The sequence below is a fragment of the Glycine soja genome, chromosome 2 (genome assembly GCF_004193775.1).
Source record: "Glycine soja cultivar W05 chromosome 2, ASM419377v2, whole genome shotgun sequence".
Taxonomy (NCBI): domain Eukaryota; kingdom Viridiplantae; phylum Streptophyta; class Magnoliopsida; order Fabales; family Fabaceae; genus Glycine; species Glycine soja.
The window spans coordinates 46,630,889-46,658,865 of NC_041003.1; the positions used below are offsets into that span (position 1 = coordinate 46,630,889).

Sequence of the window (27,977 nt, forward strand, 5' to 3'; positions counted from 1 at the left end):
AAATAAAAGTAATTCTACAATTCTTGTAATTTTAACAAGCACATATGAATAAATTAGTATATTACGGGCTATTGAATTACTTGTATAAGTTTGGATGCAAAATTCAATAGTTGAAATGCAATGATACCAAATTGATAGATAAGAAACATGAAAAAAAAGTCGAGTTGTTTGTACCGGCTATAGAAGCAACTAGTGTTCATCAGAATCATCACGACTTGCTTGTACTCGCCCAAAGCAGTTCCACGGACGCATGCATGGCTATACAAACAAGTAAACAAGAGATCAGCTGTATATACACATGTGTGCCCGGTTTCCAGGGACATACTCTCAAATCTCAATGCCAATTTGGTTTGTGGAACAGGAAAGTATGCGAAGGGATAAACTTGTATGAGCTAAAATGCTTTCACAGCTACACAGATGTGAAGACTGCTATACATTAGTATTTGTAAAGTCAAAAGATTACAGCTGATATACAATCATGACAAACATCTATCTATCTCGCTGATCACGTGAATGTGAGTTCTTGGAAAAAACAGACGCAACAAGGGAACTGAAGATGACGACATAAGCTTATGTTTGACTCTATCAGCAGCTGTCCTAATTGCAGATGAAGATGGCACATCAAACCACTGAAGGAACCAAGAAAGAAGTATGGAACGTTTATCTTGGGATTCTCCATCAGGCCATTTTCCCAATTTCAAGTAGTTATGAAAATCATCCTTCAATTCCTGGGAACAATTTAAGAGCTCTTCTACCTGCTTCCGAAGTGAACCAACAAATGTTGATTGTACAATTCCTCCTTTTGGAGCAGATAATTTTCCAGTCATCAATGCCTCAATATATGTCAGTGCAAGCTGCAAGCAGATATACAATTAGCATCAAGTCACACACATACTCATAAGGGGTGGGCTAGTGACCTAGTGCATGAGGCTCCGCCCATTATGAGGACCTGGAGTGGGTCAAATGTATGCTACCTTACTTAGTGGAGAGAGGAATTATGACTCAACCATGACTGATACATCACAAACACAAGCAAGCAATCTTACCATTTCATCAAGACTCACCCTCATGCAGATGCTTAAAAAACTTAAAAGGAGTAAGATTTATTTGATTTGAAGAAAAATCACAATTAGATCTCAAAAGAATGAGAATAATATAACAGCCTAGCCCTAGGGAAAAAGTGATAACTGTAGTTTAATTGTGATGAATATGATATCTGCACAGTCTTTGCCAGGGAACCCTATATGATAAAGTATGCCTAACAGAGCTCTGCTTTAATCATTACCTATTTCTTGATCATAAAATCCAATTCAAGAGACCAATGGCAAAAGCCCAGTAGTATCAAATCAGAGAGCACTATTGCTAGAAAACAACTGTGTACCTAAAGAGCTTAGCATAAAACCAGTTTAAAGACAGATTATTACTTGAAAAGAAAGTACAATTATCAAGACTAAGCATAAAACTACCTTAAAACCAGATATAGAGAGTGAGTCACCAAAAACAATGGCGCCGTTAGTAACTTGTTCAGCCATCGATTCAACAGTTGTGTATAATGACAAATATACCTGCATAATGGAACCATCAATTAAATAATATCAGAATATTCCAATTTAAAAATATGCAAAATCTCATTATCTAATGGTTTACAGCAAGCATAGACATTAGACCAACTTTTATTTATTTACGCATACTTATAAGAATCAAGCCTCTCATAAGAAACAATTCATCTCAAATTTTTATATCATGTAGATCATGCTCACAAATTCCACGGCATTTCATAATTTATACTGTAACAACTAATAGTAATTTGGTACACAAGATTACCGTTGTGGAATCTATAACAGAAGAGATTATTGACTGCTTGAATATTTACTTATGGATAAACAATTTATTTGAAATGCCACATGTATGATCAAAATGGAAACGCAACCAGTATTGAAGCTTTTAGATTGGGTCATCATTGTTTATTGAATTTAGGAAATACAAATTAACCTTCTAAGCACATTACCTGTAAAAGAGCTGGTCTATCCTTGGTTACACACTCAAATAATACTTGCAAGCAGAATTCCTTGAAATCAACATCAGATCTGCAAGTATTTTTATTAATTTATTTAGATATTGAACCATCTTTACAACAAAAGGAATGTAATACTATCTGCAACAAGTCTGCATAATTAGTTATACTTAAATCATCTTTGACTTATTATCTATGATCTTCAATATAAATCTTGGGAATAACAAAATGTAAATGTAAATGGTTTGAGAACCCAATAAAGAAAAAGAAAAGAAAAACTTTTTGAAGGAAAGCCCTCATCAGGCATGTCTGGCTGATTATGATGAAAAGATAAATGAATGTGACCTTTCCCTCCAGGTTACTTTCAGCGTGTAACATATTGTAATTGTGTGAAACTATAGATCACAAATGAGGCTCCTTTACTCCCCCTTCAATCACAGTACATGGCTAAGATGATCTGATCTGACCAATAAAGTTTATGCCTCTATCTTGGAAGTTTGAGGTAGTCTCCAGTTTGAATATTAATTTGACTAAATGGTATTTCAGGTTTGAAGAATAATTTGACCAAGACTAATTGTGCCTCTATTCCCAGAGGTGTAGCTCAGCGGATAGAGAATTATGATAAATTTTATTCAGGTGCTGGGGATGATAACATAATTCATTAAGTTAAATGGGAGATCTGTTGCAGCCCACAAATGAATGTGGATTAGATCTTGGTAACTAGCTGTCCAAAAACATTGTCATGGCATTTTTCTAGGGATAAATGTTTATGGCACAAGGTAATTTGAATTATATATGGTCCTTATCCACACAGTTTAGATGTCAATGTAGCAGTGAATGAGACTTGCTAGCCCTTAGAATTTTTTTCAGATATTTTCATTTTATAAATCCAGTTTCATTATCAAGGATTTTGGGAGAATGGGTGGGTGATGTCCCTTTCTCAGCTTTTCTTCATCGTGTTCAGCTCAGAGTGGCCACCCCCCATAAACAGAATAGCAAATAGAGGATAGTGGGATGACCACTGTTATGAATGAGCAATCAGAGTTTTCCCATCTTTACAATTTTTTATTTATTTTCTACAGCCAGATATGATTCCACTATGTATATGAAAGTCATACTTAGATTTGTTCCCTTTGTGCAACTCAAATAAAATTTAAGCTGTTAATTATTCATTAAAGGGCATCTGACCAGTTGTTCATCAAAAGATTTAAGAAACATTTCATAAATCAAAAAAGTAGAATGAAATAATAAAAAGATAATCAAACAGAACATGGATGCCAAAACAATCTAGAAATATGAGCTTACCTATTATACCAAGAGGGGTCACAGCAGAGTTGTGCAAAAGCAATCAAACTAGGATCAGATGAGAAGGTACCAACCAACTGATCAACTGTGATAGAACCAGACCCACTACGAATGTCCGTGATTGTATCAGATGCTTTCAAACTTGTCAGGCCGAACACCTAGATCAAGCAAACAAATAAAGAGGGTGTTAATACTTGTATAAACATGTGTAGCAGGATCATAAACTACGTAATTTCAACCTTGTGCATTGCCCGTGACAGCAGTGACTGGCACCCAATGGGATCATCAACATATGAACAAGCTCCAACCTTTCTTTTGATGAAAAGAATACCAGAATTAAATGGACTATTCTTGTCTCCAAAATTCCACCAAAGTTTATCTGTTATTAAATGCGCAATTGGGGTTACTAATTCAAAAAGTATATAATTCTAAAAACCTCATCAGTATAAGATCACATCATAATAGTTTATGTTTACCTTCAGGTGTAAAGTCTATTACTTGAGGCCAGTAGCGAGGTCCACAAACACGTATTCTTTTCAACTGTAACCATCAATGCCAATACAAATTAGTCCTACAACTACAAGGCTACAAATGCTTTTCTTTGCTTCAACAATAAGAAAAGCTACCAAATAAAAGATAATTCAAACAGAACAGAGAATTGTGAACCAAAAAAGATAAACTCAAAAAGACAAATCAAAGTACCCCACAGATTTCATTCAGAGACCATCCAGACACTCAGACTTACAATTGAACGTTCTGGCAGAAGGCAAGGGGTGACCTCGCAAAAGCTGGATTCTGCATAGTGCTCAGTTTCTTTGACTGTGACCTCAAGAGGAGCATAAACAGGCAGACCTGTGTCAACATCAACTGTTTGAATCCATCGTGCCTCTGTCGCAAGGACATAGAGATGGCGAAATGCCTGCAAATTTTTTTTTTCAGAACTTAATTTTCAATAGTAAACTAACAAACATTTAAGCCTTTATCACAAGGTATTGTAATTACATCAATCTAATATACCTGAAGGTGGCATCTGTTATCATTTGGACCAGTTGGCAAGCGTGGATATAGAGTAATTAGCAAAGCAGCAATGGAATGGTTGTTTGTCGAAAACGTTCTCATTCCACCACCAAGAAACAAGAAACCAATAGCTAAGCTTACCTAGAACATCAGGTTTATAAAACAAAAATAAGGGAGACTGAAGAAGGCTAATTATTACCAAACTCATGTGAAAAAAAATAAAAATTCAAGCATATATAAGATGTTGCATGAATATAGATCATGTAATGATGTAAACAAAATTTGTTTTACCAAATGAAGTAAAGGAATATATGAATTTCAAACTGATTCTTTGATATTACTATCATAATACAAGATATCTGAATCACCAAAAGCCCTTCGTCTACTGATGTTTATATGCATGTATCATGTATGCATGCATGAAGAGAAGAAACTTAATGTACATGAATACATAAGCAGACTTTTTTGGTTCACCAGACACCAAATGATTGAAGAGAATTTTTCACTGATTCTTTTATCTAAAGCCCAACTGCCTAACACACAAACATTTTTGCATAATATAGACACAACTTGTGGACATGAGATAAAAAGACAATTTGAAGATCATTAGCCGTTTAGCATAATGGTACCAACCCACCTCCAGCCACTTTAAGGTAGGGCAGTTCAATCCCCAACCCCCTGAAAATTCAAGTTCCAAATCCAGCCTCTCATATATATCCAGATTTTATTCTTTAAGAAAAATTATAAAGTTAAAAAGCAAGAAGACAACTTCCAGAACTTACTGCCATCTGAATACCATAACTTGGCTGCCCATCTGCACAATTTCTGCTCCTTAGGAATCTCAACAACCGAAAGGTTTGTAAATGTCCAGACCCAGCCATAACCTGGTATTAGAAGTTTAACCATAGAATTCCGGTCATGATCTTAATCTATAATTGACAATGGACAGAAGGAGGAAGCAGGTACCACAGATAGAGAAAGAACAATAAGGTGAAGGCATGTTTCCAATGTGCCCCGATCAATGTAGCGAGACAGTCCCTTTGGGAAAACCTTTCCACATGTAGGAGAAACAGGCTTCATCTGCAAGATAAAAGTAAACCATCTAAAACCAACCACTTAACATGCATGGGGGAGTTAGGCAACGTAATTCTGGACTGACCTCATTAAGAAAGTAAATAGAAAATTCATAAAGTAATTCCTGTGCATTTTCATTTCTTGTGCCAGCAAACATCAGTCCTGACATGGTTAAGAAGAATAAGTTTTAAGACAGACTAAACAGTACCACAACCACTGAGTTGTAAAAAAAAATATAAAAGATAGAAGGAACCGTGGTTAAGAAAATAACATCAAGGACAATAGTAACAATCAGGATTTAAATAATTTCATTCAGTGTTATGATTACTATGTCATATAAAGAATTTGGATAATAACAACATGCAAGCACTCTGTTAAATTTATCATAAAACGAATGCAAAGACTAGAGAACATTTTACCAAGTGATATACAAGCTCCAGTTATTATATTAACATAGGCCTGTATAAAAGCCTCAGCATCCATATCATCAATATCATTGTCATCACCTCCAATCCCTTCTACAGCACATCTGACAATCTCAGGAATTTGGGACCAAACCCAATCTTTTGAGGGATTAACCCTACAAAAAAAAATATGCAGTAAACATGAATCAAAAGGGTGACAAACAGATCCAAGTAGATTGTTGCAATAACTTAAGGAAACCAGTACAAACCTGCTCCACATTATTAAATTTCGAGCAATGACTCTAAGCATTATAAAGTCAGGCCTCACATATTGCAAATCAAAACCTGTATTGGGAATTGAGAGCCTAGACACAATAGCCTCAGATTCTGTCTGTCAAAAGAATAAAGACCAAAGTTATAAAAGGTAGAAAACAACATGAATTGCAGCAGATAAACAGACTTCTTGTTGCCATTACTACTTATTGTAGAGTGAGCTCATTCGAAGCACCTTCATAAACATCAAAGCAATGGCGATGATGGCTCCAGGTGCAGTGACATCAATATTGACTGTTGTCCCATCCATCATCTACAACAAGTACAAATGTTTAAATTAGTTATGCAAAAGAAATTCTCAACTATAATGTATCATACAATTTTATTTCTCTTTTATTTCATTACGGAAAAGAAATTACAAATTGAATTCTCTGAACCTGTGCAGATCCACGACTTTCGTCCATTGAGACTGTCGAAAAATGAGATCTCTCCTGATGCAGAAGTACTTGAGCATTATATGCAATTATAAACATTTTCAACAAGGAAAGAAATGACAGGAGAATTTGTGAATTCCATTACATTGTGTACTTTGTCACCGATATAGAGAAACAGACGATTCACAAATGTGTCAATGAAACCAAGTGCATCTTCTCCCCGTCCTTCAGGCAATATATTTTGGTTAGATAAAGAACCAGAAAACCAAAATCCAAAACCTATTATTTAAGCATTCATACCCAGTGCAACAAGACCCAGTGCAAATCCTGCAGAAACAGCATGACCCTCTCGCTCAAGAACATTATCACCTCCACTTCGGCGCCCAATTTCACCCTGAAAAAAATACATATAGATGTAGGGGAAGACCTAAAAGAAGAAATTAAATCAAACAGAAACATAGGAGACAAACAATTTAGTAAATTGAGAAACATAGGAGACATAGGTATTATTATTTAGAATGAAACGGCATCATGCAAAACAAAAAAGAATCATGAAAGAAATTTATGCACTGCTACGAAGGCTGGTTTGTTCAAAATACAGACCATAGGATCTGTGCACATACCAGACAGATAATATCATGCAAGCAAACAACTTTGATAAACCAATTCCTAAACACACAAGTGCACAAATGATAATAGATTATAAATATATCAAAACTTCAAGCTAATTGCATATAATGGAAGTGGAAAGAGGAAACAATAATGTAAAACATAGTATCATACCAACTGGTTAAATGGTCCAAGAAAGTAATAGAATTCAGCAGAATAAATAGTACCAGTTCAACCATAATCAACCTTCATGTTCCCTTTATCTTGATGGCATGCAAGAATTAAATAACTTGGCATATGTTCAACCATTGAATAAACAGCAGATCAAGACATGAAATATATTTACCAATAAAACCTGCATTGTTTGTGGGTGAGCTGAACCTTCATATAAAATCCCCAAAGACATTAAAGCAGCTGACTGAAAAAATATAAATTTCTTCATGAGAAAAAATGAAGCAAGTGAAAGCCACAACTTTGGGCATTTATAATTTCTCTTCTGATGTTAGAAAGCACCAGCAAAGGAGGGAGGGGGTGAAAGGGGCCAATCTAAAGTGAACAAATAAAATAAACATAAAGATACCTGGAGCAAGGTTGGAACCTCTAACTCTGGATAGGAAGATGGATGTCGTACAGGAATATGAAAATAAAGTGTCTGCCAGTGAATAATTATCAGTTTTCCCAACATAGCAGGCAGAAGGGATGAGATAAGGGGTTAGTATGCATGTTATCAAAGAAGTTGTGAAATATAAAGATGCTGATTTCATGCATTAAAGGGCACAAACAAATAAAACACAATCTTCTAGAGATATGGGCAATGTAGTCCTTATAAAGCTTAAGCAAACATCACCTCACAAGCCAATTTTGTGAGGTTGAGTTCGGTCTGATTGAGCACTTGTAGTTTAGTATTTTTCTATTATTCTTAGCTCAATCGACATCTCTTTGACCCTTATTTTCTCACTTTAACTTAGTTTTGGTCTTTGGCAAATGATTGAGCTTAATTACTAATTGTGGCTTATTTTAAGATTTTTGTGCTCACTTGACCTATCTGTCTTGTGCAGGGCCTATAGGACACTACAAAACTCCAAATGGAGTGTGTGAGTAGTCCCTAGAAAGCTAAGAAAAAGATCTTCAATTTTGTCACAAATAAGCTTGGGCCATTTCTTTCATTTCAAGGGTAAAATTCACTTGGAAGTCAGAACCTCTGCACTTGAATAATTGGGCTACGAATTTGGGTTTTGTTTAGTGTTGTCAAATGGCGGTTACAGCGGCGCCATGGCGGTATGGCGTGGCGGTTTTTTGAAAAAACGCCACCAAAGAGCACTGGCGTTGCGGGTTTCAAATGGCGGCGCCATGGCAACCGCCATAGGCTTAACGGTGGTGGCGGAGTTATGGCAGAAGAAACTTCTTTTCTTTTTGAAAATTTTCCCAAAATTACAGATTGGGTCGTCTTGGGCTGACCCGACCCAACCCTAAACCAGGTTTTCGAATCAAAATGGGATGAGCAGCACGCAGCACGCGAACTCCAGCGCGAGCACAAGCAGCAAGCTGCACGCACCAGCAACGACGGCACCACGCACGCGAGCAATGGATGGCGGCAGTCTCACCCGAAGTCGATGACGGCACCACGCACGCGAGCAACGGGCGGCAGCAACGGCTACAAATTGTGACGACTACAGGCACGCGAGCATTTTATTTTTTTTTTACACCCTTTTTTACTTTCTGGTTCTTTTTTTTTTTTTTTGACACTCTTTTACAATTTTTGGTTGTGCTTTTTTTTTTTTTCTGTTCAGTCCTCTTCTACTAATTACAATGACTGAACCATCATCTAATGCTGCAACAAGAAAAAATAAGACAGACTCTGGTTGGAAGTATTGTCATCCACTTGTGAAAGGGGATACAAACACCATTGTTTGTAATTACTGTGGAAAAATCACAAAAGGAGGAATAACGAGAGCCAAAGAACACTTGATTGGGAAGTCGGGTAACATTGCATCTTGTAAGAAAACTCCACCAGATGTAGTCGAAGAGCTCAAGGAATATATGTCTAACAAAAAAAGTGGGACCCGACCACTTACAGTAGTTCTAACAGTGGTAATGTGCCAAATATAAGAGATTTTGAATTTGGTGAACCAATTAGATGTGATGAAAGTGAAGATGAGTTTGCGGACTCTTGCAATGCTATTGCTTTGGCCGCAAAGACAAAGTGTGAGACTAAAAAAGGATCAATGGACAGGTTTTGTAAGAATCCAGACAATGCAATCAATCGAAAAAAAATGAAAATGTTGAGACAAATGAGCATAAGAGAGTCAATGGATAAGAATGAATTATTGAAGGTGCATCAATATATTGCTCGCTTTTGGTACCAAGCTGGTTTGTCATTCAACCTCATTAAATTGAAAAGCTTTGAAAATATGGTTGCAGCCATTGGTTAATATGGGCCACATTTGTCCATTCCAAACTATCATGACATCAGAGTTCCTCTCCTAAACAAGGAAGTTGAATACACTAAAAAGTTGATGAAAGGCCACAGGGAGCAATGGGTCAAGTATGGTTGTACTATTATGTCCAATGCATGGACTGATCGAAAACAAAGATGCATCATTAATTTTTTGGTTAACTCTCAAGTTGGTACAATGTTTTTGAAGTTTGTTGATGGCTCTAATTTTGTGAAGACAGGTGAAAAGCTTTTTGAGTTGCTTGATGTTATTGTGGAGGAAGTTGGAGAAGAGAACGTTGTTCAAGTTGTAACTGATAATGGGAGCAACTATGTTTTAGCGGGTAAGTTGTTAAAGGACAAAAGGAAACATATTTATTGGACTCCTTGTACAGCCCATTATATTGATTTGATGCTTGAAGACATTGGGAAGCTTCCCTTGATAAGGAAGACAATTAAAAAAACTTCGTACCCCATTGCCCAGAGGCTCTTCGCTATGCGAAGGTATGAGGGAGGGATATTGTACGCAGCCTTACCCTTGCATATGCAAAGAGGCTGTTTCCGGATTCGAACCCATGACCAACAAGTCACCAAGGCACAACTTTACCGCTGCACCAGGGCTCGCCCTCAATTAGAAGGGCAATTAATCTAGTTGGGTTTATCTATGCCCATTCTAGTATCTTAAGCTTGTTGAAAAATTGTACAAATAAGAGGAAATTGGTGAGACATGCTATTACTAGATTTGTCACTTCTTATCTAACCTTGGATAGAAGGGCAATTAATCTAGTTGGGTTTATCTATGCCCATTCTAGTATCTTAAGCTTGTTGAAAAATTGTACAAATAAGAGGAAATTGGTGAGACATGCTATTACTAGATTTGTCACTTCTTATCTAACCTTGGAAAGGCTCTACAAAGAGAAAGGTAATATTAGAAAGATGTTTATTTTTTATGAATGGATCTTAAACAAGTTATCTAAGGAGCCTAAGGGGAAAGAAGCTGCAAAGGTAGTGCTCATGCCTTCTTTTTGGAATAGTGTGGTTTACACTCTTAAAGTCATGACTCCACTTGTCAAAGTGCTTCGTCTTGTGGATGATGAAAGGAAACCAACCATGGGCTATATTTATGAAGCAATGGACAAGGCAAAAGAAACAATTATCAAGTCTTTCAACAACATCGAAAGCAAGTACAAAGATATGTTTGCAATCATTGATAAAAGATGGAATTGTCAGTTTCATAGGCCATTGCATGCAACTACCCACTTCTTAAATCCAGAGTCCTTTTATGACAACACTGATTTGGAGTTTGATTTTGAGGTCACCAATGGATTGCTTGATTGCATTAAGAAATTGGTTCCACAATTTGATGTGCAACAAAAAATTCAAACTGAGTTGCATCTTTACAAGATTGGTGTTGAACACTTTGGTTCTGAGTTTGCAATGGCTCAAAGGAAAACCCATTCTCCTAGTAAGAAACTTTTACCAAATGACAAATACAAATACTATACCATTTTTTTTTATGTATTAATGTTACAATTCAGAATTCTAAGTTATGCTCTTGGTTGGTATTGTAGCACATTGGTGGCGAATGTTTGGGTCACAAACTCCAAATTTGCAAAAGCTAGCTATTAAAATTTTGAGTTTGACTTGCCGTGCTTCAGGATGTGAAAGAAATTGGAGTGTATTTGAGCAAGTAATTGTGACAAAACTCTAAATATGCTTTTTAATTTTTATTTAATTTTGATGGTCAAGTTTTATTTGGAGTGTATTTGAGATTGAGATCACATACATAGTGTCAATTGGTTTTTAAGTTGAAATCTAACATAGTATCAGAGTCTGTAGCCCATCTTAGTTCTTAACTGTTCTAGTAGGCTCGCCTGTATTGGCAAGCATCTGTGGAGAGGGGTGTTAGGAAGTCCCACACTGTCTGCATCTGTTCTTGGGGTGCAGCTTATATATCTGTTGAGCAACTTCACTTAGTAATTGGTTTTTAAGTTGAAATCTAACAGTTACAAATGTGGTCAACCCGATAGAAACTAAAGGCGGTTCGCTAGAGATGCGTCACGCATCGTGTGTGTGAACTTCACGTGTCAGGGCCCTATGTGGGGCCCCATGGACAGTGTGGCAGTCTTTGGCGGTGTTTTGAGAACAACTTTTATTATAACCTAAGCTCTAGATACCATATAACAGTGTTTTACCATAATGTTATGTGTCAAGAATGACCTTATAATCAGCAAATAAGGTCAGTATTGATTACATAGGATCAATCTAATAATGAGATGATATAAAATTCTATGCTAGATCTGTTATTGGGTCACCTATATTTCATATTTGTCCATGCTCTAGATATCTATTCCTAGGCATGAGAGGGATCACCTGCATATTTTCACACTCCAAATGTCTGGTCGTGGGCATGAGGGGCTATGTTGAGATCCCACATCAACTAGAGATATTATAAATGTAGTTCCTATAAAGCTTCGGCAATCTTAACCTTACAAGTTGATTTTATAGGGTTGAATTAGGCCCTAAGTCCACATTCTAAAATGATATCAGAACCTATCCTCGACTCATTATTTGGATCACCCGTATTTTTTGTTTGTCTATTTCTAAGCATGAGGGGTTGTTGTTATTTGACCATTTGCATTAGTGTGGCACACAAGTCTGGCAATTCAGGTGACAATTCCAGCCATGCTTTGATTCACTCTCTGGTTTGTATCAATGAATGGCTGAGTCAACAATTGACACCATTTTGTGAATCAAATGATTTCTATACTCCCAACCAAAAAAAACAAAATCTACTACCATTTTGTTTCCTTGTTTTGGATGAAAGAAGAAATTTATCAAGACAGATCATGTTTGCAAAAATTCACAGTATAGATTGTAAGGGAGGGAGGGAGTTCAATCTAAATTGTTAGCCTAGAACAATTAGAAAAGAAAGGCAACTCAATCCAATTACACTCCCCATTCCTAAAGTCAACCCCATCAACAAAACCATATCCTTGAATTCAATTAATTTTAAGCAAACTTGATAGTTACAACAAATTATAGTTCTAAGTAAAAATATACTATTAAGAAGGCTTATTATTTTATTTTACCACACTAAAATCAAAATATTACCATTTCCTCATGGTCATGGAAAACAGTTGAACTAGGCACATCGCAGATTTAATTTTCATGGAAATCTTGACAAGAATCAGTGTTTTCTATTATACTCCAGCTTGAGATACCTCTTATTTAGTTCCATTAGATTAAAGTGTGTTTTTGCATTAAAATTGCAAGTACCTTCATGATCAAGAAAAAAACAAAGGAATCAATAAGATTTTCTAATGCACTTCAACTATGATCTAGTATCTGAGGGCAGAGATCTGCTACAATACAATTTCACCAGAAAAATTGTGCTTGATAATACCTTTGATATAGCAGGATGCATAGTGCTTCCATAAGAAGCAGCAAGGCCAAGCATTAATCCCACAGTAGTACTTTCATGCTCCTAAAAATATGTAGGGAAAATAATTTAACGTCATATAAAATGGAAAAGCTGAAAGATAACTATAACATAAAAAGGAAAGATTTGTCCCCAAGTTAATTGAAATTAAATGAATTATATGGCATCGAGCATTTTGTGGTGACAAACAGGCCCTTAAAATCAAACAGTTTATAGACTCTACCCTTAGAGAATTTAAGTTCCAACTTAAGTTTTAGTTCATTGAACTTCATTCTGACTCCAATCACTCACGAGAATATTTCAGTTTAAACAAAAAAAACAAAAAACTGTGAGAACTTTACAATCATCATTGTCTATTTTCCTTCAGCAACAAAAATTGTCTTCTTGCTCCTTACCAACTGAAAAACCCCACCACCCCAAAAGAAAAACAGCATAGTTGCTGCAATACCTGCAATTGCATTGTAGGCACAACAGATGAGACACAGGAACACTCTGCAATGCAGTTCCTATAGCTAGGGACAGCCACAATGCAACACTACAACGCTTGATAACTAGGCAAATACCCTAATTGTAAAAGCTTTCAACCTATAACTAGATACAACCCGACTAGAAAGGTAACTATACAAAGGCTAAATAATATGTGCCAAAAAAGTAAGATTGAGCTTAGAGAGGCAGCAACAAATAATATATGCTGAGGTATGAATTTTTTTATTTTCAACAGAAATTTATGATTAATTGTTTCTGTTTAGTAACAATAAATCATTAACATTAAAATAAAATGGAGTGCTAGTGGAGCATTAGATAATTAAACCTGAGAAAAATATTGGTAGATGTCAGTAACAGCTAATACACGCAGATATCCATGCAATCCTAGTGCAAGTAGAAGTCCAGCGTGAACAGAATTTGGCTCCTCAGGTTTGTTATACAAAATCCAAGTTCTTGACATTCTTCCCTGCAAAAGGAATTATATGCATTTTTCAAAAATATGCAACCACACAATTATGCAAGCTGCAATAACAAATACTCAAACCCAAAGCTTTGTTCAGTAACAACATAGTTGAGAGTGAATTATTGCTTTAAAACAGTATGATGCCTCGAGTTTTTGGTATGTGTCTCTAATTTCTGACAGACTCCATTAACAGTCTGTTTGTTTTGCTAAAAGAAAGGGAAAGGAGAGCATAAAAAAAGAAGTACTTTGTTTAATTTTTAAAGGCTTAATGTTACTTTTGATCCATTATGTTTCGTAGTTGTTTCATTTTGGTACATTTTGTTTTAAAAGTTTCAATTTGTTCCTTTAAGTTTTTGAAAGTTTCATTTTAGTCCTTTCTTAAAGAGATTTAGGGAGGAGAGAGAGAGAGAGAGAGAGAGGAAAGTGTTTCTGTATAGATGAGGATTCAACCCAACCAGAGGTTGGGGAATGAAGCAGTACATATAGGCAGCTGCATAACAGAATGATAAAGCTGTTGACAGTTGTACTTACAACGGTCTAACAGTTAACTAACCTCTGATTACAAGAGATACAGAAACTAAGTAAAAAACACTTAGAGAGTAAAATACTACTCTCTTATATTTCTTCGGTTTTCCATTAGAAACATTAGTAATTCTGTTAACTTAAATTTTTTGTAATAGTAATTTAAAATAGTGGCGGCTAAAAGCTGTCAGTGTTTTTTCCATAAAAAACCTCAATCACTACACAAACAACAACACCACTACCTTCTCCCCCAAATAAGGAATCAAACAATATGTACAAAGTATAGTCTTAAATTACTTTTTATAAATGTTTGAATGTAGAAGATTTGCAGAGAAAGGAGATGACCGAAAAACAGAAAATCAAAAGAAAACAAAGAAGGGAGCGTGAGAGGGTGGCGGCGTGCGGATCTGGTGATGGTGGTCGTGCGGATCTAGGTTCATGAGACGAGAAAACGAAGTGGGTGATGGTGAAGGTATCAATGGCGCACGGTGGCATTACAGTGGTGCTGGGGTTGCACGGTTCAGACTCCCTCGCTCCTTCTCCAAATCCGAGAAAAAGGTTTGTATCCAGACCATCTCGGCCTCCGCTTTGCCGCCACCACCGCATCTAAAGCAAGGCAATAACTTGGGGTCTATGAACAGGAAATAGAAGAAGGATTGTGAGGCGAGATCTAGAACCTTTCCCTCTCACGCTACGGAAATCTCGTCGCCACTCGCACACTCTTCCACTCCATGCCGCTCAGCAACATCGTTTCCCAAAACTCAATGGTTGTGTGCATCCAACACAATGACCACATCGTTTCTCGGATCTGGATGTGTAGGCAAGATTTTTTGTTTCTCTTTGTGTCCAGTGAGAAAAGGGTTGGTTATGTGTGGGGAGTTGTTGAGATAGTGAAAAAATAGATTGTGAGAGGTTATTGTTGGGTAACAGTTTGTATGGCTTTGTGAGTGAATCAAAAGTGGAAAGAAGGGAGCGTGTGAGATCAAGGTCGTGAAAAAATGAATCCCTGGGGATGTTGTGTGTTGTGTAGATGAAGGGAGATTAAGGTTTGGTTGAAGAAGAAGCTGAACAGGGGAAGATGGGTTTTTTGGTGGTTTATAATTTTTGAAATAAAATAAGCATAGTGGCGGTTTTTAGCCGCCACTACGTTAATTAATTATTTTAAAATTCAAATGTTAACGGGACACTAACGTTTGCTAACGGAAATCAGAAAAAAAGACAAAAGTGAGGCACTTTAAAATCTTTAAGTACCAGAATGAAACTTTAAAAACTTAATGTACCAAAACGAAACAACTGCAAAACATAATGGACCAAGACATTAAGCCATTTTTAAAATAGTCCAAGTTCTGGACAAAAAGAAGCCAAAGGGTTAATTTAAAAATAAATAAAAAATTGTAATCTTTTTTCCTAGATCCTTTTTTATAAATGTTACACAACATAAAAGGTATAGTAGTAAATTTTGCAGTGTATCAATTGGTGGATAGCACAAATTTTTTTTCGTATCTTGTGATCAGTCACCAAACAGCTCCTATACAAATAATATCCTGTGACTCAACGAGTTGAAATGTGCTGTTTTGTTTGTTTGTCTCTCCATACACATCAAATACAAAAAATTATACAATTTTACATAAGTGGAGGGCAGGGAGCACAACCCTCACTCTATGAGCTGGCTATTGGAGTTGAGTTAGGCTTAGACCCACACTCGAATCCTAAGAGGACACAACCCCTCTACACTTATATACATCTTTGCTTGTCTTTATTTTTTTGATGTGAGACTTTATAGTTCTCCAACAAAATAGACCACGTAAGAATAGTAGGAGAAACCCAAAACTGGTCATGAATAGAAGAATACTCAGCAAGTACCCATATAAGGTCAATAACATGTAAAAGGTCTTCCACTTTTCAAGTTCTTGGTCTGGGGTGGCAGAAGCTCATTGAAGTCGTGAAGAGAAATTGTCATTGCCTAATTACCATAATTAAGGATATCTAACAATATCCAACAATTGCCTAATTACTATATGTTTTTGTTTCTTTTTAGGGGAGTTAGGAGTGTCCTAGTTAGATCTCAAGAGAAATTGGCAAGTTGTGTTGAATGTTTCTTATCATCTTTTTGTATCTTCCTTTCCTATCTTAATAAATTTCTTTATTATCAAAAAATAAAATAAAATAATTTCCTAGCAGAAACAAGATTAAACAATTCAAAACTATGTAACTTAAGGATCAATGTTAAACCTGGAGAGGGGCTAGTCTAAGTCCAGCAGCAACAGCATTATGAAACTCAGGCCACGACCTGAGTTCTTGTATGTTCCTGATGTTTGGATCAAGGTTAACCTGTGAATAGACAAACATGACTCAAGTTAACAAATAGAAAAACTAGTAAATAATTTCACAAGCCAAAACAGGTATTGCAGATATAGTCAAAAATATGATATCTACTTACAGTAGCATTCTGTTGGGCTGGCAATCGGCCCGCTAATACAAGCTTTGGAACAGTAAAAGCCTAAAAATTGTGACAATTTCAATCAGAAAGAGTATATTTCCAAAAGAAAATTCAAAATTCTCAGTGAAGGCAAATATGAATATAAAATAGTTAAACGTAAAGAGCACCTCAGTTAAGAGTGTATATATGGTTGCAAGGGTAAATGCCCCGCGTCCAAGAGGAAGTGAAGTGGTCCTTTGTGCAAGGTGCCACAATTGAGCCTTCATAAAAATAAAAGAAATGTATCAAAGACAGATTTATACATAAAAATAAAAAATAAAATAAAAAGTGTACCCGTTCAACTTGAGAAATATATAAGAGAACATAAATCACAAACAGGAAGCAATGTGCAGCAGATAATTAAAATCAAATTTGGCCATCTTTTTCAAGAATAGAATTTGCTAGGAGAGAAAAAACATACTAAATGAGAAAACAATTACAAACATGGAAGAATTAAAACATAGCCCACAATTGCGATCATTACCAACTCAAGCAAGCCATGTTCCCTGTATAAGTACAACAAGACAAGTCGTGTACAATATGCAAATTACAAATTTCTTAGGTTTCTTTAGTTTGGTATTGATTTGATTTAGCTGCTGTAACAATTAAAAATGAAAAATGATTACTAATGTAACAAACACCAATTCATAACAATCTAGATTTACTTTTTTTAATAAAAAAAAATCATCAAAAGGGAGAAAAAGTAAAAAGGGTAAAAAAAAATAAACATATTTTCCTTTAGTTATATATACCATAGTTGAATCAAAATGTTTAATTCTTGACATTGGCAAGTAATTATTTTACGTTACCTTAATAGTTAAATCAAATAGTGTGACCTAATATAAAAATCATAACTTAACCTCAATATGATGATACTAACAAAAATCAACTAAACATTAAAACTTGGAAGAAACACAAATTTATGACAAAATAAACAAAGAAATCAAGGAAACAAACAACCAAATTATGCGACCAAAGAAATGTATGAAAAGCTCAATTATATGTAGGATAGCTAAAGTGTCACCTGAAAAAGAATGAATTTCTTCCACTAGTGTGTGATGAAACATCTTATAATGGGGAGATATTTTTTACATAAATCAGGCATGTTACACACTTACACCTAATGACCAAGAATTCCACTTAAAGTTAATATGACAGTACAGAACAGCAGATCTAATTTCAAAGTTATATGTATGTCATAGTCAGCAAGATTGAGATCATTACATCGGGTGTATATAAGAATTTTTACCAAAGAAGGAGGGTGGCAGGATCAGACTTGCTAAGAATACCACCATTGAGTATATTATCAGATGCTTGAATAATCAAATTATAAACAAAACTGTTGACAATCACAAATAAAACAAATACCACGGCAACACATACCTGCTGGAGGTCCTGATCAGAAGCACTATGGTTAGCGGATGTTTGAATTGCCACAGGTCTTGAAGAGCACAAAAGGCGTCTAACCTAGTAAAAGTAGCCAGAGCCATGATTCAGATAAGAAAGAAATAAGTTTGTAAGTAACTTCTGCACCAGCATAACATAAATCAATTTCCATTTGACTAGTAAAATGCCTCAAGATATCAGTAAAGATAAAATTCATGTACTGATAGACTATAGAGCCTAATCCTGTAAGAATTCTCCATTGAGGCATAGTAACATTGCAGGTTCAGAAATGTCCCATCAAGTAAGAAAAACAGTATAAAAGGTTTCATATTTCTAAGACTATAAAGCAGTTGATGTTGTATGCATAAAGGCTTGACATTAACAAGTATCATATAGCACTCTTCTTTTCTCCTATCAGTTTTTGTTGTTGAAGAAAGGTGAAAAATAAAATAAAAAATCCTCTGGACTCACTAGTAGCTGTTAAAATAGAAGAAATAGAGTAATAAGTGACTGAAAATTGTGTGTCAGAGTACACTGTGGATGCATGTTTATATAGGTTAATTACATTAATTATATATAAGATATAGTGTTTCCTCTAAATCAAAGATTATGTGCCTATAAACCACTATTATTAATAAATCAGTATATTATATTCTGATTTTCAACAGTAGCAATGAGATGACAAAAAAGCAGCAGCAGTACTTTGCCCAAAATGATTGCAAATACATTGATGGGCAAAAACCATAATCTTTTATATGATCTATAGACAAGCCACAACAGGGATTGAAAATATATAAAAAACTTCGTACCCCATTGCCCAGAGGCATTGAAAATATATATCAAAGAAAAACAATAATCAAATCAGTATTGTTCAAAAGTTCTTAAGTTCCATAACTGACCTCATTCAATCTAAGATCACGACCATAACGCAACTGTGTGCTTGAGTTGAATATATGCTCCATACCATCAGTCATAGACCCATCAACTGAATCTGTATCCTCAAACTTTGTTCCTTCCAATCCAATTGCATCAGAAATAGTAGAAGATATTGTCACTGGATGCAGATTTAACATATAAGGTGTGGACATAGATATAACATTCACATTGGTTGGTGTTTCAATGCCCCTATATTTGCATTCACGAGCCAAAGCTGACATTGCCAAATCTTGTCGGCCAAGAAGTACATAAGCAGCAGCTGGCCAGTCATTGGGAGGTGAATCTCGACACTTATCTAATGCCTAGAAGCCATAACAGAAAATAGATGAAAAAGCTCTGGAAATATATGTTAAAACTTGCCAGAGATAACGCTCAAAGAAGAACTATTATAGTAATAGTAGTAAGCAAAACAAGGAAAATAGGGTAGAACATTGTCCCAAGAATGTAAAAAATTCAAACAAATATAAGAAAAACAGTAGGCAATGCCTGATAAATGAGAGTGCCATCAAGATCATTCAAGATGAATATTAGAATTATGACATTATATAAGATGACATATAATTTCAAATTTTTAACATACTCCTGAACAAATTTGTAAAATGTTTTAAATTAATTGATATAAAAAGTTCTCAAAGCCCAGAGAGACTGACACCTACGAAGCCAAACTTACATGACGAAGTGGAAGAGATACACCAGAAGGTAGTGAGTCCAGCTGTTGAAGTCCAAATCTTTCACCAACCATTGCTAAAACAGTAAGCTCCTCCTTTGAAGAATGTGATCCCACAGTAATGTTACAGTAAACACCAGTAGACAGTTTCTTTCCCAGCAATTTGGCACCAGATAATATGCTATAAAAGCAAACTACTTTCCGGGCTATGCTAACCACAGAATTTCCTTCTTTACAGACTAAAGCTGGAAGATCATTAATATTAGCATAACTACATCCATATTGCAAGCAATTTTCAAACCATCTGAATAAACTTGGACAAATTTTAGGCAAAATGGTGATTCCACCAGACTTCAGAAACTTTTTACAGAGGCCAGGGAAATCACGAATATAATGGTCCAAGTAGTTGTCCTCAGCCAGAAATTCAGCAATGTTGCATAAGAGAATTGAAAGAAGCTCCAAGTCCCTATAGATCATAGGAAACAATTATCATATAAAATCAAAAAACATATATTAAGAAAAAACTAAAAGTGGGAAATTAACTACTTGGGAAAATACAGCCTAAGATCACAATGAAATGCTTAAAGCAGATGGTGGTAACAATATATATGGATAACCAATTATCATATAAAATCAATTATCATAGGAAACAATTATCATATAAAATCAAAAAACATATTTTAAGAAAAAACTAAAAGTGGGAAATTAACTACTTGGGAAAATACAGCCTATGATCACAATGAAATGCTTAAAGCAGATGGTGGTAACAATATATATGGATAACCAAAAGACAATCAAATTAAACTTTTAGCTGTCAATAATCAGAACACAAAGCAAAAGTTTTTTCTTGATCTTATGATATAGTATTAGTAAGGTAAGTCTGGTGGCATCCTCACAAAGCAAAAAATCTAAAGATTTTGCATGACATGATGAAGTAAAAAATGACAGATGGAAGTCTCAGCAAAAACATCAGCACTAAGTTTTTTGCAGGTCTAAGACTAAGACTGCTGACTGACGTATGATCTTTACTTCTAGCGATTTCAAACTTATAATAGCAATGGGCAGACCATGAAAAGATGCGAGAACAAACTTATTTTTTCTTTTTTCTGTAAATACTACTATACAGCGAGTTATTTCTCCCAATTGTGTTACTGGTGTTCTGGTAGCTAACAAAATTATTTGATTCCTAGACTTTTGTTGTTATGGACTTATGCGTTTAGCTTAAGACTAAAGACTGTGACTTTCAATTAATAGTTCTTATGAACGTACTATGAATTATGAATATGTGTATCCTTATATGTAATTTTTTATTTTTGAGCATTTATGTATAAGTATAAATTATTTAACTTGTATTGTTTCTATAGTTTTCAGTTGCCATCCAGCTATACTGATATTCAAGTTGGCTGCTCTACCTTACCCAGGAGAGATAAATGTGGACTTAAACATGTAAATCAATTTAAAAAAACAAAAACAGACAGAATAAAAAAATGCAATACAGGAGCAGGGCTTATGCAAACTATTCTTTGTACTAGGTCTATACCAATACATAAAGCAAAAGAAAGCCGGTATATCATCATGAAATGAAAGAGAAGAAAAGAGGTAGCCACTTAGCTTAAAAGTTGGCCTCAAGCTAATCAAATCAAGCTGACATTGAAAACATGAATTTAGAACTAAAAGTAATATAGATTACTGGCCAGATTCACTAAACCCAATCAACTAGCTGCTTCCTAAACAAACAGGGAAGTATTACCAGATAAAACACCTAATAGGATAGAACTAAGAGATGATCAGAAAATGCATTAGCTAGGATGCTAGAGACTAAAATGAAAAGGCAACCCAAAATATATTACACAGGATTAGAGACATACCTTTTGCGGAGATTATCAAGTTTCAGGCTTTCATAGAGCCCATGAAGAGATTCCAGACTTTCCCTTAACAGATCAGTATAAAATGGCTTGCCAGAATTTTGTGCACCATCTACAGATGACCTTTGGAAATTTAATCCCCGTTGATCAAGTGACACTGCATAAGGTATTCCGAACATGGAGTTTACTTTGCAAAAATTATAATGAAATTGGCTACTAACAAGGAAGTCCCAAGCAGAATGTGGCACTGAATCAGAATGCTTTTGACATATAATTTTATATTTTCTGCAGATTTGCATAATTACATGACAAAAAGAGTCCCATTCTGAATCAACAATAGATTCAGCATCTGACAGATGAGCTGGATCACCATCTTTCCAGAGAAGACCAAGAAGATGTCTGTAAAAACTAGAACGAAGCCCCTCAGCAAGTGCTGTGATGCAATCATTAGCTAATGCTGATGAAGGACTTTGTCGTAATGCACATCTGAAGATCTGCATATGCAAAGAAGAGATGTCAAATGATGCAAAGAAACGGATTATTAGGTTTCCATTTGCCAAGAAACCTGCATATGTCAACTTCAAGGTAAAAAATGAAAAGAAATCATCCCTAAATACAAGTCAATATACCTGCCTATGATTTACTATCACATTGACTCGCCCCTCAACTGCATCAGCCAGGCCTGTAATCTTTAAGTCATTGGGAAGAGGAGATTCTTCTGAAAGCTCCAAATCATGCAAAATCTTATCTTTATTTAAGCAAGGTAGCACATATTTGCACAGGCATTGTTTCCCAGACTACAATATAAACATGGCATATTACTAAAAGAAATATCAGACTTTAGCAATATTGATGGCACTTGAAAAAGGGTGAGTCTGAGAAAGACTGACAACTTCGTATGAAGTATAAAAAATCAATATGAAAAAGAATTTCTACAAATTAAAGCTGACATGTTTACAGCTCCATTTATAAGAAACCATATCCAGGCATTATGGTAACATATAGGTTAAATTTTAGAAGGCTAGAACAAGTTATCAATAATCAATAAAACTATACGTACAACATTACTAAGAGAGGTAGTACCCAAAATTTAGCATTAAAAAATAAAATAAACTTCACATCAATTATTCATAAAATCAGATGATAGAAATAAAGCAATTTTTATATGGAAACGTTAATTGACACAGATAAAACAAAGCAGGAGAATCAGGAACCCTACTAAGACCTAACAACAACAAAAAAAAATGATGCAAGCATCAGCTCAAAAGAGGTCTCAAATCCACTCTATGCAAAGAAACCTTTATTGTAAAAAATCAAGCATTATTAACCCACAAGGAAGCTAGGAAAAGAATAATAATCAAAACACTATATAATGGCAAATACATGTAGAGACAGGATAGTATATAGACTGAGAGAAATGCCAGGAGTCAGGACACTAAAAAGATATGAAGAATGACACAATCAATTTGTGCCCATCCATGTGTAAGGCTTACATAGAGAAGCAGAACATTTTCTGGAGCCAAAACCATTATGTCTGAATATGGAAGTAGTCCTACTTTGACCCTGAAAACACACATTTGAAGAAAACTATGTCCATCATTACAAAATCAGCCTAGAAATAGATGGGATATGTACCTTGGGCGGGTTACCATCACAGGTGAAGCTGCAATTGCAGATATGTTCCAGCTCATATCAGGTTTAACATCAAACACAATCTCATTATTTATTTCAACAATCTGAAGACTAACAGACAACAACTTTCTTTGTTCTTGGTGGAAAAAGCAGACAACAGGAGCTGCATCATCATCAGTGGCCAAAAAGACCTAGTCGTCATTTGAGGGAAAAGTCAAAAGAAAAGAAATAAAATTGAATGTATAAACTCAATCATAAACCATCCAAGGAGGAAAGGAAAATGCAATCCATCCATCCATCCAGCTGTCTAATTAAGGACTTGCAATTAATATTAATACTTGAAAAGCAAAGTAAACAACCATGTCATTAACTGATGAATTGCACTTCCCTTTTAAAACCAAAAAATGCCTAATTAAATGCACAGACAAACAATAGCCAGATAATTGTGAAGAAGCCTAATAGCCTATATCACACCTTACAAGCAGCTGTCTGAGCACCTTTACCCTGCCATATTTTACAGAAGGACAAATGTTTTGGCAATACACTCATGGGATCTATATGTAATAAACTAGTGGCCAGATCCTCATCAATGTTAGAGTTGACAATTTCTGCAACCCACAATGAGTGCTGCATCTTTCCTGAATTCAGAGTGACACTATCACAAAAATTACCAAGACAACAAGCTATTTGAAAGGCAACCAGGAACTGATTGCAAGAACTTCAATGAAAGAAACCTTTATTATAGGATGCCATAACTGGGACCTGATCACTTGTCCAAATTGTCTTTTCATCGTATTCCTTCATCATGTTCAATTTCCCTCTTTCTTCAATAAAAGTTGGCTACAATGACAGTAAAAGTCAGTAATCAAATGAAAAAGGTAAACCAGAACAAGAAATTATAGCAGTAAATATGTCAAAACTACACAAGGACAACCTAGAAGGAAGAAATTTCAGCAACAATCTGGAGATTGGTAACATACTCGAAGTTCATCCAGTGGATCCATCAAAATGAGATGAGAGGATACCGAAGTACCCTCCCCCTTTTGGATATGATTAGATGCACTATGCAGCATATCACGTGTATTAAGCAAAGGGCTTGTAGATGAAAAAGGAACATGTGACGGTATATTTGCTTCAACTTCTTGCTGGAGTAATAAACCAAAAGGAAGAGGCCATATAGATGTAATTGTGTGAGGAAATGGAAGTGATACTACTTCACCTATTAAACAGAAGGAAATTTCAGTCACTATAGCACCAAAAACAAAAATAAATTTGAATACCTGAAAATATTGACAATCAGATATATAGTGATATACAAGGGAGATTTAAATTGATGACTGCTTCTCTAGTCATGAGTGAAGTGTGTGTGAGTGTCAAGTAGAGATTTAAAAAGATCATTAAATCAAAGATGGGAAAGGAACATGAGAGATGTAGTACATTAAATTCCCTGCTAAAGCAAAAAATGAAATGGAAGAGGCCATGCTGATATGGTAGAGCAATGTTGTAACGGAAAGGATGCCATTTTCACCCAAACAATTAGACATATAGTTAATTCAAATGGAAAGGAGCATGAGACATAGTTAATTAAATTGGACCCCAGTTTCACCATGACTAAAAACAAAATATACATATAAAAACTAAAGCAATAATCTAATTCTTGGATTTTACATAAATGATATGAACTAATTAGGATTAGAACATACTTCTGCTACTATAAAGTAATTTATGCCATTTTTATTTTTTGGATTTAGGGAATTTATCTTAGTTTGACTAAGTTATTAAATATTAATTGATTAAATTAAAAAAATTGATCCCTATTCTTGACACCATTTTCTGTTTTGGGTCCATACATGAAAATTTCTGCATTTTAAATGTTTGCTGACTTGACCAATGTCTGTCTTACATTACTGGCTACCAAACATTAGCCAACTTGGAAAACATTATAAATGGCAAGGACCAATACATAAATGTTTTTCCATGAAGGAGCCAAAACAAAAAATGGTTTGAAGTATAGGCTCCAAATTTTTAATTTAACCTTATTAATTTCAAGAAGCTAGTGTTTGACTGGGATTCCAACCACCTTTTGACTATGGATACCATTTAAGGTGTCCTGTTTTATTCACACTTTGATATTTATTAACTCCCACCTTGTGGAAAAAGGCTCAGTTGTTGCTGTTGTAGTTTTGAAATTATTAATTAAAGAAATTGTGAATTTTTACTAGAATCCCAAGGATTCTTGGTTATTTTGGTTCTAGTTCTACATGAATAATGAGTAAAAGAAACCTGTTTCCAATGAGAGTATAATGAAGTTTTTTAACAAAGCCAGAAACTAGTGCCATCCCCATGACATAAGTGTTTTTTCTCCTTTTCTATCATATGATAGTTAAACTTCATTCATTACCCTTACCAGATGTATTATAGATAGTCAAACAATCATTTTGTAATATACACAGAAGAGCTTCAGCTGTATAACCAAGACGACACCAGCACACCTAAAATTTCAAAACAATTGGTTAAAGCAGAACTGTTCAGTTAAAATGGAACAAAAAGCAGCATTACATTTACTACAAGGGAAAAGAAAAATCAAGTTTGAGACTTAATCCTCCACTGTTGCAATTTCTTACTGCGTGGGAAATGTTGACACCATCAGTTGATTGGATAAATTTCAACTTCCTTAGTCTTTGAAAACCCAAAGCCAAGTCAAGCAAAAATGTTTTGAAGGAAGACTTTATTATGAGGAAAGATTAAAATGGAATAATACAAATAAAATAAAACAAACTCCTTAAACAAAGAAGCAAAATTAAACAGAGTACGGCCAACAGTGTCTCAAAGTCACAGCAGCACCAGTATGAATGCCTACCAAAAAAGTTCCACTAAGAAACCTTTGAACACCAAAGATATACTATAAAAACTATTCTTCCAACAAAAATTTATGGCCAAATATTTCATTAAAATCCAAACATTTCACTAAATGATAGGATTCAAAGGACAACATAGATCACGTAGGTCACAGAGCTCTACCTTATTCCTGCCAAAATCTATAAAACTAGTAAAAAAGAAATACTCCAAAGCTATTAGCACAAACTCAAGATTCACTAACCACGCCAAGAAGGATACTTCAAATGTTGCTAGTAGCAATCTTCCTTTCTTACGGTCCTAAACAACACTCATCCTCTTATCTTATCCATTAAAATTAAATTCCTTTTAAATTGAAAATTGCTCATACAATTCTAATCCTTGGCATCCAAATTTCCTGAATTAACTGTTACAATCTGAAAATTTCAGATACTACTTACTTGAATATTGTTTACACTTTCATCCTCTAAAAGATTATTTCCCTATCTGCTTCTATATTCACTAGATCTCATCTTATACAATGTGTATGGGAATCTGAACTACATATGCAAATCACATGTCCTCTAACCACAGGCTGCAAAGGCACAAATTCTGTTTCTCCTTGTGAGGAGTAAAGAAGATTAAAGTAAACATTACAAAAGAAAAGAACAAATACATTGAAACACGAAGGGAGCACTAAACCAATAAATTTCTATCTGAAACACTAAAGAACATTTTCTCTACAGATTCAAACCATTAGCTTCGGCTTCACTCAAAATTAAAATAACAAAAAAAAACACTCCACACAAAAAGCCATTCTAATGTGAGCATTGAGCAAAGTAGACAACCATATCCCTCCATCAACAATGTTCAGTTCACTAAACAAAAAATTCATAGTACAGCAGTTATAAATTACTAATATAGCAGATTAAATTAAACCAATTCATTTCATTCAAATTCAAACCATGAAAACTCAAAACTCACTCATACATACCTTAACGATGTCAGATGACAGGGTAAATCTCTTAAATACTCTCGCACCCGTCGACCAAATAATCCTATCACAAAACATCACAACGTTAGATAAAAGCAATGCAGCAACAGTGCAGATTCAGACAAAGTAATAACAATGAGAAACAAATGCACAGGCACATCAGCAAAAGAACACAACCGAATTTCAAAACGAAGGTTCAAATTCAACTTCGTTTTCCGTTTTCCTTTTTTCCTTTTTTCCTTTAACTTCATTTCCGCACTTTCGGAAGCAACTGAGCAGATAAGCGAGGGTTTTAGTGTTTTACTGCAAGAGAATGAGAAATTACCGATTGCCTCGGATGAAAAGCTCGTGATCGCCACGATTGCTCGGAGCAGAAGCGATGTCGGCGCAATCGTCGTCGGCGTCTCGGTCTCGAGCGATTTCGGGATCGAAGAGGAAGTAATCGTACTTGTCGGTGACGGTGTCGGGGGGCTTGCCATCGAGGGCTTCGGCAATGAGGCCAAATGGCTTGAACTCACCCAGCAATGTTAAGCGACGGACTCCGATGGACATTTTCTCGGAGCTCAGAGCAAGTTCTTCTCGCGCTTGAGTTCCAAGGTGGTGACGAGAGTGGAGCAGAAGAACTGAGCTTGAGTTCGCGCTTAAGATGAGTGAAATGTGTGTCGCACTCGCAGAACTAAGTTTTAGTCTCCACCAATAAAAAATA

The 27,977-nt window shown here is 35.3% G+C and overlaps 1 protein-coding gene across 3 annotated transcripts; it reads right to left on the reverse strand.

The window, feature by feature from the left end:
• Positions 1-49: 49 nt before the first annotated feature.
• Positions 50-27,977, reverse strand: LOC114399215 (anaphase-promoting complex subunit 1-like). Of its 3 annotated transcripts, none has more exons than XM_028361359.1 (37): positions 27,597-27,977; positions 27,272-27,335; positions 25,850-25,934; positions 24,423-24,661; positions 24,177-24,282; positions 23,917-24,080; positions 23,446-23,633; positions 23,304-23,373; positions 22,440-22,607; positions 21,814-22,304; positions 19,949-20,411; positions 19,242-19,580; positions 18,340-18,423; positions 17,085-17,177; positions 16,918-16,977; positions 16,710-16,808; positions 13,818-13,958; positions 12,971-13,051; positions 7,711-7,782; positions 7,477-7,548; positions 6,822-6,915; positions 6,667-6,746; positions 6,525-6,578; positions 6,323-6,400; positions 6,084-6,205; positions 5,830-5,990; positions 5,496-5,572; positions 5,303-5,416; positions 5,119-5,220; positions 4,337-4,477; positions 4,065-4,238; positions 3,796-3,859; positions 3,559-3,698; positions 3,320-3,477; positions 2,009-2,087; positions 1,467-1,565; positions 50-854 (listed from the first exon to the last, which is right to left on the reverse strand). In XM_028361359.1, the coding sequence occupies exons 1-37, from the start codon at positions 27,821-27,823 to the stop codon at positions 477-479; spliced, it is 5,421 nt and encodes a 1,806-aa protein (XP_028217160.1). In that variant the 5' UTR covers positions 27,824-27,977; the 3' UTR covers positions 50-476. The 3 variants fall into 3 exon arrangements, with proteins under 3 accessions (XP_028217160.1, XP_028217153.1, XP_028217167.1); XM_028361352.1 differs by having other exon boundaries at positions 6,507-6,578; XM_028361366.1 differs by lacking the exons at positions 25,850-25,934; positions 27,272-27,335; positions 27,597-27,977 and having other exon boundaries at positions 6,507-6,578; positions 24,377-24,478.

What these genes read in the sequence shown, in the direction of transcription:
- LOC114399215 (XM_028361352.1), bottom strand. Translation starts at nt 27,823, where the DNA reads ATGTCCATCGGAGTCCGTCGCTTAACATTGCTGGGTGAGTTCAAGCCA. An exon ending in TATCTCTTCCACTTCGTCAT is followed by an intron (nt 19,581 to 19,948) that starts GTAAGTTTGGCT and finishes TATGGCTTCTAG; the next exon opens with GCATTAGATAAGTGTCGAGA. An exon ending in CTATTTACTTTCTTAATGAG is followed by an intron (nt 5,417 to 5,495) that starts GTCAGTCCAGAA and finishes TTTATCTTGCAG; the next exon opens with ATGAAGCCTGTTTCTCCTAC.